At 32.0% G+C, this 15,092-nt stretch overlaps 1 protein-coding gene across 1 annotated transcript; it reads right to left on the bottom strand.

Moving 5' to 3' along the window:
• Positions 1-1,308: 1,308 nt before the first annotated feature.
• LOC110996544 (probable cytochrome P450 4s3) lies at positions 1,309-14,835 on the bottom strand. Its single transcript, XM_022264278.2, has 11 exons — positions 14,813-14,835; positions 14,413-14,582; positions 13,833-13,942; positions 11,550-11,643; positions 10,008-10,184; positions 9,040-9,109; positions 8,037-8,163; positions 6,161-6,355; positions 4,170-4,413; positions 2,987-3,154; positions 1,309-1,718 (listed from the first exon to the last, which is right to left on the bottom strand). Exons 2-11 carry the CDS (start codon positions 14,567-14,569, stop codon positions 1,552-1,554), a joined length of 1,509 nt encoding a protein of 502 aa, XP_022119970.2. The 5' UTR covers positions 14,570-14,582; positions 14,813-14,835; the 3' UTR covers positions 1,309-1,551.
• Between the last annotated feature and the right edge of the window lie 257 nt (positions 14,836-15,092).

Genomic DNA, 15,092 nt, shown 5'->3' with positions numbered 1-15,092 from the left:
ATGGCTCGACCGATTCTTATGAAGTTTATTATGCATATTCAGTCTCGTCGGTCTAAACATCGACTTCTCTTTATCTTTCGAACCTCTTAGTAATATAGCATACAAAAATACATACAACCCTTAATTTTTCATCCCATCCCTCAACAATTAACCCCTATTTTTATTTGTAAATTAAAAGCTTGAGTAAAATTCACAGAACAACATAAAAAGTTTTCATTCCGGAAAACTGAACAGCCTCTGGGGTAGAATAGCAAATTGTTCTAAGTTGGTATGTGCTAAAAAGGTGGGTATTAAGGAGAAACGAAGTTCGCGCAGATAGTAACTAAATATTAATAAACAAGTATTTAAAATTCACACAATTCATACAATAACGTAATTTGAAAATAATGCCCCTTCTATTAGTCTTTTGGTATTTATTTGTTTGATTTTGTTCTGTATTTTTTTAATTTAAATTTAATAATCTTATTATAGGTACTATATTTTTGCATGCCGTTCACACCTTTTACCGAGGCCACACAATGAATCCAGTTTGTAAAACTATTTTCTTTTATTTTATTACTATGACTTTGTTGGTGCCAAAGCTAAATCGCTTTTAATATTATTAATGGGATAATAGGATAATTTTATATCTAGTAAATATATCGTAAAGTCGCGCGAGAGGTTTCCGTAGCGCTCATCGTAGAGGTTTATTATAAGAACACACTACGGCGTAGTACTAAGCTACGCTCGTAGCATTTCAATGGTTTTGTGCTGTAGTACCAGGTGTATTTTTGTACCTTAATGTCCACGCTACAACTATCTTTTTAACGCTACTTCATACGATTTCATCCTATGCTTTGCAAATTAAACATGAGAATTTCAACTCATTGAGACTATTATAAAATTTTCTGTAACCAATATGTGTTCGTATTCAAATGTCCGCCAATCTTCATCCCTCTTTGAAGTATTTTGTTTTGTTGTATTTGGTCAAACGGAACGTCAACTGACTTTCAGTTTTTTTTTATATACTACTACCTGGATGACCATTTTTTTTAATTGTGTTTTTTGGAAATTATATTTAAGTACGAATTACCGATCTTACTGACATAATAATACAAAAATATGAACTGGTTATTTAAAGAAAAAACTCATGAGTGCATTTAGTTTATTTAATATTATATTAGAAACAAATACTTAATTGTTTACAGTTTATTAATCCCTTACGCAAGTGTATATATATATATATATTTATGTCATCACAGTTTAAATTTTGAAATCGGATTTTATTTCTAATACTTCTTTCCTCACTATATGGCGGGTATGTATAAGTTGATAAAACACGAATAAAATTTTCTAGAAATGATTCCTAGCTAGATGGATTTATCACCCCCGAAACGAATTAAAATCTTTGGAACCGATTCCGTGATTCCAATTATATGTATACAAGAATTGCTCGTTTAAAGATATAAGATTGGTTTTAATTAAATTTGGAGGTCCTAGTGGACAGTAAAACAATTCTTAAGTTGCATCACACGCTTGACAAAATATTTTTTATTATAAATATAATTAAATTTACGAATAAACACGTCTTTTTATATTAAGTTGTATACCATTACTTGACTCCGTCATTAATCTATATACAAATTGTGGTTCTGTACCAGGACCGGCGAGAGAAAATTCATACCGTCTTATAATATTGGATATTAAACCTTTCATTGCAGCCCATGCGAATCGAAAACCTGAAAAATAGAAAGCTTTATTAAAGCATTTGAAAGTATTTGGCATTGATTTTGATGAAATGGAGAATGGCAGGCCTCCATAAGACTTGTACCCAAAAAGGGTGTCCTTACAAAAGATACAATATTATTATTTAGTTCGTAGTAATAAAATTGATGACTAAAATAAGATTAGAAAAATGTTTACCAGTATAAATCTTTTCTCAGAATATATGGGTACATGATTAGGTATTGTCCATTAGTTTCGTCCAATAAAATGTATATATTATATTCTAATAATCCCTAGCACTTTTGAATAGAAAGCTGGCGAACAAAATATCATTATGATTTGCTCATGTGGCAGACTTTTATAATAGCGATATTTATACGATAAGGAATATTAAGGATCATGTCTGCCACCATCACCAGCGCTGCGTTGTTATTGACATCCCAATACTAACTATATCATATGTTCGTGTCGGCCTTTAAGGCTGAAGAAACCTTGTCAAATTGAAAATAATCAAAAAGGCAGATCATCAATCATCTTGGACTCTGACTTTTCAAGTTATGAATATTTTAAGATTTTTTAATGATTAAAAAAAAATTATGTCAAGAAACACTCTGATTATCAGGAAATGTTAAATGATCTACGTGTTTGATTTTAAAGTGAAACTTTTATTACATCGTCTCAAACTTTTTGGTCTGTGTGGCGCATGTCGCGTGACGGTCGGCCGCGGAGTAGGGATATTGTGAAAGGCGCTCGTCATAGTAGCCAAGGTCAATATGGCGGCGCACATAGTTCATAGCAGCTGACCGTGTAGTGTATAGACTATTATTCATTTGTGCCAGTGCTCCAGTTAAGTATTATATATGTCGTACTCTCTAAGATACAGAATTCAATAAAAACATTAATTGGTTGGAGACTCTCTCAGATTTTTAAACCTGTTTCATGATCGTTTTTTAAATCTAATAGGCAAGTAGGTGATCAGCCTCCAGTGCCACGCCGTCGACTTTTTGGATCAAATCAGATCATTCAGATCATCGATAAGACATCGGTTTTCTCACGATGTTTTCCTTCACCGTTCAAGCGAATGTTAAATGCGCACATAGAAAGAAAGTCCATTGGTGAACCACCGGGTCGAACCTACGGCCTCAAGGATAAGAGTCGCACGCTCAAGCCACTGGACCAACACAAAATTGTCGACAAAAAGTTTGCTATATTATTTTTTCGTGTCTTTGACTGTTGTTTACATTGCTGGCGTTTAGATTAAATATATACAAATTTGACATACCTATACAATTACGAGGTCCTGAGCTAAACGGAACAAATGCGTAATTATGTATCGGTGAGAAGAACCGGTCGGGATTATATTTTTCAGGTTCTGTTAATAACTTTGGATCTTGGTACATCCCTTTGAAAAATATTACTACGGTCGTATTGGCTGGTACCACTCGTCCATCTGAAAAAATAATAACATCTTGTCTAGTTTTGTGAAAATATTTCGTACGAAAATAAATTAACTAAGAATGAAATAAAAACGCGTTTAAAGAAATACTAGATGTAGTTATAATTTTTTACTTTTTTATGGTGTTTTATCTAAAAATGAATTCCATTTATAAGAGATATGTACATTTATTTATTCTTGTTGGCGTTGCAGTAAATGTTGGTAATTTTTTTAGATATAATTGTGAAGAACTAGACTAGACATTTTGCAGAAGGTGCATCTCTCTCACCTTCGCTGAGCTCATGTATAGTACATATGTTGTTTATTTCCTTATTTAAATATACTATGTTCCTAATTTAATCTAAAATTTGAGATTGAATTTTCTCGTAACAATCGTGTGTGAGAATTGTAGGCGAGAAATTTGATACGTTTCTAATGCCAATTACTACAAACTTTGCAAAATTTGTATACACAGTAACTCATACAATACACAGGAATGAAGTCAGATTCCCTTTACATCTCATATACTCTACAGCTTTGATTAACTATAATGATAAACATGTTCAGGGTAATCACGAATCGAAATATCCCGTACGTCAAAATCGGTGACGTTTTAACATACGGGAATCATTATTCGCGTTGTTTCAACCCTAATGCTCCATGACGATCAGACATTCGTTATTTTATAATAGTGTGAAAGTTTATTTGTGTCGCAAGAAAAACTATGTGGAACCTGCCCACTGAAGTATTTCCGAATTCAACTTAGGGTCCTTCAAAAAAAGAGCGTACTAATTCTTAAAAGGCCGGCGGCGCACTCGCGATTCCCCTAGAGTAGAGTGAGTCCATGCGCGGCGGTATCACTTAACATCAGGAAATTAGGACGGCTGATGGCGACGTGTTTCTTGTCATGTAAAAATACATTTGTTTGTAATGAATGTTTGAATGTTACAAATATGGCAGTTCGGGTCATATAATATAACCATATAACCAATTACCGCGTTGCGTTTTAGTAATATACAATATATATTACCTTTGAGCTGTAAGTCATTCTTAAGATGTCTTGATATTTTGGTGATCGCTGGTAAAACACGAATACTCTCCTTAATGACAGCTTCTAGATATTTCATCTCATTTATTTCCTTATGATTTGGTTTTTTGAACCTGTCATTACCAAAAATTAATTTTTGTTCCTGTAACACCCTGTGTTGGACTTCAGGAAACTTTGCAATGAAGTACAGAGCGTGGGACAACGCTAATCCAGTCGTATGATGACCCTAAAGACAATAAAATCATAGAAATTCTTGAAATTCTTAAACTTGTAAAATGTAAATGACATTTCAAAAACTTTAACATAAATAATTATGTATTTGTTTCTTACGACTTACTTTTCCAAATTATATATATTTACTAGCGGATCCGACAGACGTTGTCTTGTCTATACGTCTTTAATTTGAAAATTTCAAACTTTTTTTAATAAGCTAAAACATTCTGGACCATTTTGATGAAAATTATTATTCAAATGTTATGACAATATCTAACGATCCAGCACATGGTCTACAATAACACAATGATAACAAATCTTTTTATTAATTTGATCGCAGCGCTAACTGTCGGGACAGACTAAAATTAAAATTCGAATATTATTTAAAATTTGACAGTGCGATGGTAGCGCCGTCTGTCGGATCCAATGTTAAACATTCCAAAATCAACAACTACTAATTAATTAAAAAAAACATTGTCCAGCGGACAAAATTGTGAATCTAAACCATTCTCGAATCTCCACGAACACACACAAAAAATTTCATCAAAATTTGTCCAGTCGTTTAGGCGGAGTTCAGTCACATACACACGCACACAAGAAATATATATATTAAGATTACTTAGAGAGTAAGTTTCAAATATACTTTCCTAGTGAATATTTTAACTATAAAGTACATACCAATATTTAACACCTCTGTGGATTCGATGAATTAGAACAGACGATTATACACAAACATAGCCAAATCTATGGATCCATAGAGTATGTTAATGTATTCTCCCACTTTGATTCATGATTATAGTCGTAGGATGACATTGGTAATGTTTTTTTTTTTTTTTTTATAGAACAGGGGGCAAACGGGCAGGAGGCTCACCTGATGTTAAGTGATACCGCCGCCCATGGACACCCTCAATGCCAGAGGGCTCGCGAGTGCGTTGCCGGCCTTTTAAGAATTGGTACGCTCTTTTCTTGAAGGACCCTAAGTCGAATTGGTTCGGAAATACTTCAGTTGGCAGCTGGTTCCACAGAGTGGTGGTGCGCGGCAAAAAATGTATTAGAATAATTGTTTTAGATAGCGTTATATTTGTTTGAAAGACAAAAACTTGCAGCTTTTGAGATGTGGTGCTGGAGGAGAATGTTAAAGACAAGCTGGATTGGACAGAAGACCAACGAAGAGATGCTGGGTATGTTCGGAGAAAAACGAAATCTGCGTACCATTGAAAACCGAAGAGGGAAGATGATTGGACACCTGGTGCGACACGACAATTTCTTTAGGACTATTTTGGAGGGGGAGATAGAAGGCAGGAGAGGACGAGGAAGACCAAGATTGGCTTACATAGATCAGATTAAGGTAAAAGCTGAGGTCGTGACATACCAGGAGTTGAAGACACTGACACAGAACCGCACTAAGTGGCGATTAATCCTCAGACAAGAGCCCATCTTAAATTTTATGATGATGATGATATTTATCGTTAATAAAATACATCAGTAGCGCTACACCATATGCACCTCATATGTATGTGTATATGTGCACCTCAGATTTTGTATGTGTTTCATAATGATTTGTCAATCTAATAGACTAGTAGCCTCCCCTAGCATCCTGTACATACACGCTATCGATTCATCATTGTTTTCCTTCACTGAACCGAATGCGCACGATATATGATTTGTGAACAGCCGGGTACGAACCTACGACTCCAGCAGAATAGAATGGCTGTTCTTATTGTATCTCTAAACCCTGTCTAATTCAAATCTTTACTTACGGTCCAACATACAAGTTTGACTTCTTCGCTAATAATATCTTCAGTGAGCGTAACACCGCAGTACAGTTTGCTCAAAATTAATCTATCCAATAAGCATTCTTTTCCTGTTAAGACATCGTGTTCCATGACGTGGTTTTTATTGTTTTCTGCATATTCAATTAGTTTTTGTATTTTTTTTCTTCTTTGTGCAATAACCTGAAAGTTTGAGACTGTTTTATCCGTGTTGTTTGTGAGGTTAATGATTAAGGACAAATAGGAATGGCAATGGTTTAAAAATAAAAAATATTGCCATTCCTAGCTCTCGTATCAGAAAAAAGTTTTTTTAATAAAAATAATAATATACATCCATACATATTTTCAAACATTCATATTTACTTAATCAAAATTCGCCATAAAAAGTTTTGGTTTTTGGCTGACTTGACTTTGTATCCATTGTTAAGCATTCAATGTTAAAACTACTTGTTATAAGAATTGTTTGCTTATCATGGATATTGCGTTTACTACTTTACAGATCATGGATAAACCAAATATGATCCATATAAATTAAAATTGTCTTTTATGACTTGGACCAAGATACAGGCCACACTTTTCCTACACGTGAAGGAAACTGCTTATATCTTGCACTATCAAATTCAAACCTTCCAACTAAAGTAAGAAAGCTACAGCGATCTATTTAAGATATCAATGTCAAATATTATAAAATTTCTCAATCTATAAATTCTGAGATAGTCAAAATATCCAGATACAAACTCGCAAATCACATAAAAATTACGCAAGCTGAATTGTATTTCTACTATTTTACTACGTATCTTGGTGTGACTGGTTCAAAAAACTAACAGACACCGCGCACGCATTTTTTAAATTATAATAATAATAATTTATTGCAAGAATATGGTACAAAATGTTAAGGTAATCGTCGTGGTCAACAAGTCGTTCGCATACTCTGCCACACACAGTGGCACTCAAATTTATCTTACTTGTAACAACTCTCAGCTACATTCCCAAATACATTCGCCTAAGCATTCACACATACATGTATTGTACGACTTGTGTTCGATTAGTTGTACACTAAAGTTACCTTTGCCAAAAAAACTGTTTTAAACATGTACCACGGAAATATTGTTACCTAGTTGCCCAAAATATAGTGACTACCTTGTCCCAACCAGTCATTAATAAAGTTTATATTATTATTAAAAATTTAAATTATTCTTTAAAAAAAATTATGATATCTGTATATGAATATAATTTGATATGATGTAAAGTTTGGAGTTGATCCATATAGAAAGAGGACAAATTTTTGTTTTTAATTTATTTTATTAATAATATATTATGATGTCACGTGGAACATGCTGAAATGATTACAGTTACGTATAACAACGTAAACTTACGTATGTTTATGTTACAAACAAAAACTTGGCGACTAAAAAGAGTGGCGGAGAGTTTATTGCCAGTTCTTCTCTTCCGTTCGAAGAAGCTTTTCATATATATTCCTTTTTAGACGTTCATAAATATACATTGTGTTATGTACAGGGATATGAAAATGTGAATTTCTGAATAAATTATAATTTTTGAAATAGGTTTACAAATTCTCGTTTATACATTAGAAAGCTTTCTATTTGAGATTTGTGTCGTCAACCAATTCTAATTAACTTAACTTTCCTATTATAACGACATTATGTTAATGCTTCTATTATGTGACGTAATAAAATTAATGACATTTGCATTTATACATGGCGGATTGTGCGGATTTTTGAAATAATTGTATCTAATTGTACCACTATCTTAGCAAATAAACGATTTCATTTCATTTCAGTACAATTGAGACAAATAAGTCTACGTTTTAAAGTTGTTAATTTTATATTATTTGGATACTTACATCATTACTCATAGCATCGAGAATTTTAGCGATGCGCTGCGTTTCCTTATATAATTTTGTAAACGTTATAAGACATGGGAGACTTCTCCAATAGGAAAAGTAATTTTCCGTTATTATTTTCATTGCTCTGAAATTTTTTAAATCATTGTTAATTTTATAATTAGTTAAATAAATTAAATCACAATTAGTCAAATGTATTAAATACTTTTTGTTTGTTTGTTCCCTTTTATAAATCTTTTTGTTGTAAAATGTATCATGTATTCCTTTCATGTATCTTTGGCTATATTCTCAGTGTATTTGTTTGTAATTATATATAATTTATGTAGGAGTACTAAATAAATAAATAAATAATTTTTGAATTATTTAATTTTATAATTATTATTTTTACAAGTACTTTATTCAGCTGGTTTTATTTTGCATGTCAAAACACAATGAATCATACAAAGCATTAATTTTTATTACTTCTTGCCCAAAAGTTGCACAAAGTTTTTGTACAAGATTGTTAATTGTAAAACTAGTTTCAATATAGTATAACGATAAGTTACAAAAATACATTAGAAATTCAAGTCTGTAAAAGACAATCTTTTGATGTATGGAATCAGAAATAGCATTTAAAAACTTATATATACTGTTCGAAACGTTAGATATAATAGTGAAATCTTAAGTGTCTATGTTAGTAAAGTTGTATTATGGTTTCTTAATGAGTTTATTTTCATTTTCTTTAATCTCCGACTCTCCGGCTCTATGTGATTCTTTTAAGAATCCTCATGAAAAGCTACTTATTATGGCTTGATTTATATAATCATGTTATATAATCGAATAAATTAAGAGAGTTAAGTTTAATACATTTCCCAACTTCAATCGATTATGAAATCTTCACCAGAGCATTAAAAACTGTTCCTGCATGACAAAGGCTATATTCTGATTATAATTCAACAAAGATGCATTGTAATATAAATTTAGAACGCCAAGCAAAATGCAAATTTAAAATTTAATTACATACGTGTCACCAGCCTCGAAGTATGGATGGTCTATACTGTCTAGGAATTTCATATCAACGCCCATCAGGGAAGCTGTAAAGAGCATTAATACAAATCTTAAGTATCTAATTCTTCTAATTCGAACATTTACTTTACATTTTATATTTGATTTTAGATAACTGTTGCGGGAAGATGAGAACAGAAAGAGATAAAAAGTGAATGACCCATGTGGAAATGATTGCTTTGACGGGAAATGATGTAATTGTTGGGTTTCTCGATGTCCGTTTTACGTCCGTGCTTTGAGATCTGGCAAATGCAATATAATCAGATAATTTTTATGTTCCTAAATATACAGTGGGGGGAATTTATACTTTGACTTTGGTTACAATTTGTAGTCAACGCGGAATTGAAAGGTCTTAAGTCAATGTATATTTCAAAATAAGGCTTTAATATCATTACTCAACGGGTTTTGTACGGTTTAATCAATAGATAGTATGATTTCTGAGGAAAGTTTAGGAGTATTTTTTAAAGTAGTCGCAAGCATTAATAATCTTAACAAAATGAATCCGTAATACAACTGTGGAAGCTGGTTGTTAATGAATATGCTTTTTGTTAATTGTATATAGTACGGTGAGTGTTCTAAAGAATTGTTTGGATGATCCCTCCTGCCTCGTTTCAGCATCTTACGAGCCACGTGAATACTAAATTTCACCAACATCACCTTGATGGCTGGAAATCTTCCACAGTCCGTTTCACAAATCGAACTAGCAAACTGTGGAATCGACTACCGGCGGGGGTCTTCCCTGACAGATACGACCTCTAACTATTCAAAATTCGACCGTACTCCTCCATTAAGGCTGGCAACGCAACCACTAAAAATGGGTGTCTATGGGCTGCGATGGCCTTATTGGCCGTCCCGCAGTCTGGTTTGCCACCCAATTTTATAAAAAAAAACATCATTAAGAACCTAGACACAACCCTATGCACTTACAACAAACTGTATCCAACATGAATGCCTTGAGGTATTTGTAGGCGTCAATCTTGTCTTGCTCATCCAAAAGTTCAAATAATCGGTCGCAGTGCTGATTAACGGTGTCAATTTTCTTTTCTAATGTCTTGAAGTGAAAACTCGGCGTCAATAATTTGCGTATCAACCGCCATCGTTCACCTTGAAATTTGAAAAATTAATATTTTCTACTGTTTATATTAAATATGATATCTGCTATGAAAGTATGTATAAAACGTCCTTCAATAACGTAACACAAAACCATGCTAGTAAATAGTATCTCGTCTTATCGAAATACAGTCATTGCGTTTTATTTCGTCAGAGACTATTGATTGATATATAATATACTAGCTGCCCCCGCGAACTTCGTTTCTCATTTAATAAATTCGATGTAATCATGATATTGTAGCTTATATGACACGTTTGTCGGTTTAATATAGCAGTGCCATCTATTGATTACTTACTCAATCTGTTAGAATCTTTTGGAGTTAACAGATAATTGTGACTGTCAATTAATTATAGACAAATAATTTGCAATAAAATAAAATTGCGACTGTAATTAAAGATCTAGCTATCCTATCTCTTAAGTTGGACCAGACTGCTCACGGTGTGCCAATTTAATTTAAAATCGGTTAAGTAGTTAAGGAGTCCATCGCGGACAAACATCGTGATTGGAGATTTATATATATTAAGATGATATGTGAAAACGATAATTGACACGTTGACTTGACGTTATTATGTATGTTTACTTATTTGCTGGCATGGTATGTTTCAGGATGCGACGCCATAGGAAGTAAAAGACATATATTCCATTTCCATGGTGGGTAAATGTTCCTGTAACTTATGATGATTATATAAATAAAAGTAATTTATGATTTCGAAGGTATGCAAATATTTTTATGTCACCTCAAGAAATGAATGTATTAGTGTTACCTGATGACTTTATTGAATTAAATTTGATATTTGAGTGTGTATTTAGGCTTCCAGGTTCTATATATAATTTACACATTTCCGAATATAAAGGTATAGAGTTGCCTTTGTACCTCGGTTTGAATCAGGTACAATAATACTTAGTAAACAGTACAAGTTTTATCTAAATCAGATCAGAAGTTTTTGATATATGGGTATTTCTCGAGGGAAAAAATAAATTCTTTTGTTAATTTTTTCCTTTTCTGTAAACTGATATTTCAACTTTAACTTTATCAATTACTGTTATCTTTAAAATTAAGTTGTTTTGTTAATAAATGGCACTGTTAGTTTTTTTTAGCGAATCTGAATCAAATTAAAAATTAAAATTCCAGTATTTAATATTTAATACTGTAATTTTGATGTATTAAAAAAAATGTGACTGGCGGAGAGTTTATTGCCAGTTCTTCTCTTCCATTCCATGCCCTTGATTAGAACTGGCAGTAAACTATAAATGTTATTTTAAAACATTTAGCATTTAATATGAATTTCTACTTCGAAGTGTACATTGTGTTACCTAAATAAATGAATGATTTTAATTTGATTACATAATTTAATTACCTTCAGAAGTTGAAAGGGAGTTTCCAAAAAGGGGTTGCATTCCTGTGTTCCTCTCAACTTGCTTACATAACTGAGTTGGATGATTCAGGATGGTCTAGAAAAATAATTGTATTTATTTATTTATTAAGTCTTCGTTGCATTACATAAAAGGTAAAAAAATATATTAAACATAATTTAATGAAAAGCAACTGGCGGCCTTATCGCTTTAGAGCGATTTCTTCCAGACAACCACTGTGAGTAAAGGAAAAAACTAGTGTGAGTATATTACATACGGTAGGCAAGAAGTGCAAAGAATACATATTACAAATAATAAAAATAGGAAAATAAATATACTTAACAGAAACAAAAAGAAATAAAAATAAACTAAACTGATATAGGATACATAAAAAAAAAACAAAAAGTAAACAGTGCACATGAATCATGATAATCTAATTCAGAAATATTTAGTGAATAATAATAATAATAAGCCTTTATTTTTCCACATCCTATTTACATAGATTAAATAAAATAGATATGAATACAATTTTAACTAAGATGCGGCCCCTGTCTGGGAGAAGGCCTCCTCCAACTTTTTCCACCCTAATTTATTTTGTCCCATCGTCATCCAATTTCTTCCAGCTACCTTCTGGATCGCGTCAGCCCATCGCTCTATTGGTCTTCCTTTGTTTCTCGTTCCTTTTGGACCAGTCCATTCGGTTACTGCTTTAGACCATCTGTCATCTGTATAACGTGCTATACAGATGACAGATGATGAGATTAAAACTTAATCTCCATTTAAGTTTTAGGGCATATTGCTCAGGGATTTATTTAGCCATTTATTTCGTGAATATTTTCAACATAATTTATAGGCAAGTAAATTGATCACGTTGTTTATTAATACACATTACGACATATTTGTTTGCACCAAGTTCCAACAGCGAAAAAAACGTAACGATTCTAGTCGGAGATGTCGCAAAAAAAAATACATTGGACTAACTTCCAGGGCAAAAATATCATGCCTAGAAAGGCATGTGATTTTTCAGTAGTATAATAATGGTGATATACTGAATTCAAGGCTTGAAACTCCCGTGAAAACTCTATGAGACATATATTCCATTGTATTTAGAATTCATAGTTTATATTATTTCAATTGTAATTCATGAAACCAATTCGACTTAGGGTCCTTCAAGAAAAGAGCGTACAAATTCTTAAAAGGCCGGCAACGCACTCGCGAACCGTCTAGCACCGACAGTGTCCATGGACGGCGGTATCACTTAAAATTTAACATCAAATGAGCCTCCTGCCCGTTTCCCCCTGTTCTATAAAAAAAATTCGAGTAATAGAGTCATTAGAACAGGTCAGACTTGAAGTAATCGTTATCATTACTTTCTTGATATCATCCACGTTCCTAACTGGTTTTTATCACATGTATGTACTGAATCCATAAAAACATAACAATAATAATGTATTTGCAATATGGAAGAAAATATTATGGCTGTACAATCTAACTGCATATTCAGACACGCAAGTGTGAAATTTTTTAAAACGTTAATAAAAGGTAGAAATTTATATAGTATAAGAATTTTTATATAAAGTTACATTTAAATATCTTAGATGTAAATAAATAAATAATTAAAATTTATAAATGACAACATTACATTATTTTTTCGCTACATCACATTATTAAAATATATTATTACATAACAAATGAATCTTAATTATAATCTTTCACTGAAATAACCGTTAATCGTAGATGTTTTCTCTATAATTTTTTTGTAGGAAGATCATTAAGTGTATTTTAATTATAAACTTTGATGGACATACAAAACAAAGTACCTGGATTGCCGAGCTTTGCTCGGTATTTTAATTTTTTTATAAATTGTGTTTTTTGGAAATTATATTTAAGTACGAATTACATACAAATAAAATGATGAAATATGAACAGTATAGAATATATATGCTGAATTGCTTTAGTGTTGTTGTGTCGTTAAAGCAATTTAAACAAAAAATAGTATTATTATTCGCCGATAGATGGTAGATACATTTTTCAGTTTAAATTGGGACTACTCAAACACCACCTTTTTGTTATTTTCTATCATTCATTCTTACTGCTAGATCGATTTATCGCCCCCGAAACCCCCCGTATACTAAATTTCAAGAAAATCGTTGGAGCCGATCCCGAGATTCCAATTATATATATATATACAAGAATTGCTCGTTTAAAGATATATAATTTAAAGATATAAGATATATACAAAACATATATATCCTTATATTTTCTGATTATTATATATATATAGTCACCGCGACATCATCGGGATTGGTCACTAGCAACCACTCTTCACTGCCGACCGTCATGCGAAAATTTTTCATCCCATGTTTTTTCCACAGTTTAAAAATCTTATCGGAAGATTCTGGAACCAGATAACGTTTAAAAAATAAATTATATTACAAATAATTATAACCAAAACGAAACACATTTAATAAAAAATAAAAGGGACTAGTTCTAATGACTCATACATTATACATACATACATTGAATCGTCGGTGTATATACCTAGATCAATAAAAAACCTCTTTATTGAGAAAAATTAACTATTTATTGGTTTCTTCATAGTCACAGGCCTTTGCATTCAATTTAATCGAATTTCGGTTTAAAACGTAAAATTATTATTAGATTTACAACTATACCCTACACAAGCACTGCTCGTCACTTGTTTAAAAAAAATTAAGTTGAATCTCACACAATAATTAAATTTTTAAATTGTATATATACATTGAATGTTTGTAAGTTAATATTATATAATATCATAGTTTCATACGACATTTCAAAATTTTAATTAAATAGATGAACATTTATAATAGAAAAATAAAGTTATATTACTCTCTGAATCAAATCCCAATTGTAAGCCATTTCCGATGATGGGTAGCCGATAGTCGCCAGGATATTCCCTTAGCATTTTCCAATTACGGTTGCATCGTTGTAGGACGCAATAAACACATAATAAAATCGCTCCAATCACCACGAGCAAGTAGAACATGTCAGATCGTCTTCTGCGCGTGAAACCGAATAAATAAATAACTACTGTTATCCGAGACGAAACCTTCACTAAAAAAATATTTTACTTTGTATTTGCTTATAAATGCCTTAGTTAAAAAAATGTTAAAAATGACTTAGTTTAAGGTAATGTTATTTAAAATCATACAACTATTGTTTATCACCAATCAACGAAATCTTTAATTAAACCATATTAATTACAACAATTACATACGATCTTTTTTACCTCGTTAAGCAACTTGCTTTTCTACCGACTCACGCACGAATTGTACAAAAATTATCAGATGTATGCAAATAGACGGTAATCTACCTTGAAATGTTGGGAAACGATACGGGTACTCTAATTTATTTTAATAATTATTATTAAAAACTATTTTAATATCTAAGGGTTCATTCAGTAATGCATTTTGGAGATTTGCGAGATTTTTAATTATACGATCGTCCTGCAAGAGCGTACCAATTCTTAAAACCGGCAACGCACTCGCGATCTGGCATTAAGTGTCCAT

The sequence above is a fragment of the Pieris rapae genome, chromosome 22 (assembly GCF_905147795.1).
Source record: "Pieris rapae chromosome 22, ilPieRapa1.1, whole genome shotgun sequence".
Taxonomy (NCBI): domain Eukaryota; kingdom Metazoa; phylum Arthropoda; class Insecta; order Lepidoptera; family Pieridae; genus Pieris; species Pieris rapae.
Note: the sequence above shows the minus strand (reverse complement) of the source record. Positions and strands in the feature narration are given on the sequence as shown.

What these genes read in the sequence shown, in the direction of transcription:
- LOC110996544 (XM_022264278.2), bottom strand. Translation starts at nt 14,569, where the DNA reads ATGTTCTACTTGCTCGTGGTGATTGGAGCGATTTTATTATGTGTTTAT. An exon ending in CCAATCCCGATGATGTCGCG is followed by an intron (nt 11,644 to 13,832) that starts GTGACTATATAT and finishes TTATTTTTCTAG; the next exon opens with ACCATCCTGAATCATCCAAC. An exon ending in AGGACCTCGTAATTGTATAG is followed by an intron (nt 1,719 to 2,986) that starts GTATGTCAAATT and finishes TCTATTTTTCAG; the next exon opens with GTTTTCGATTCGCATGGGCT.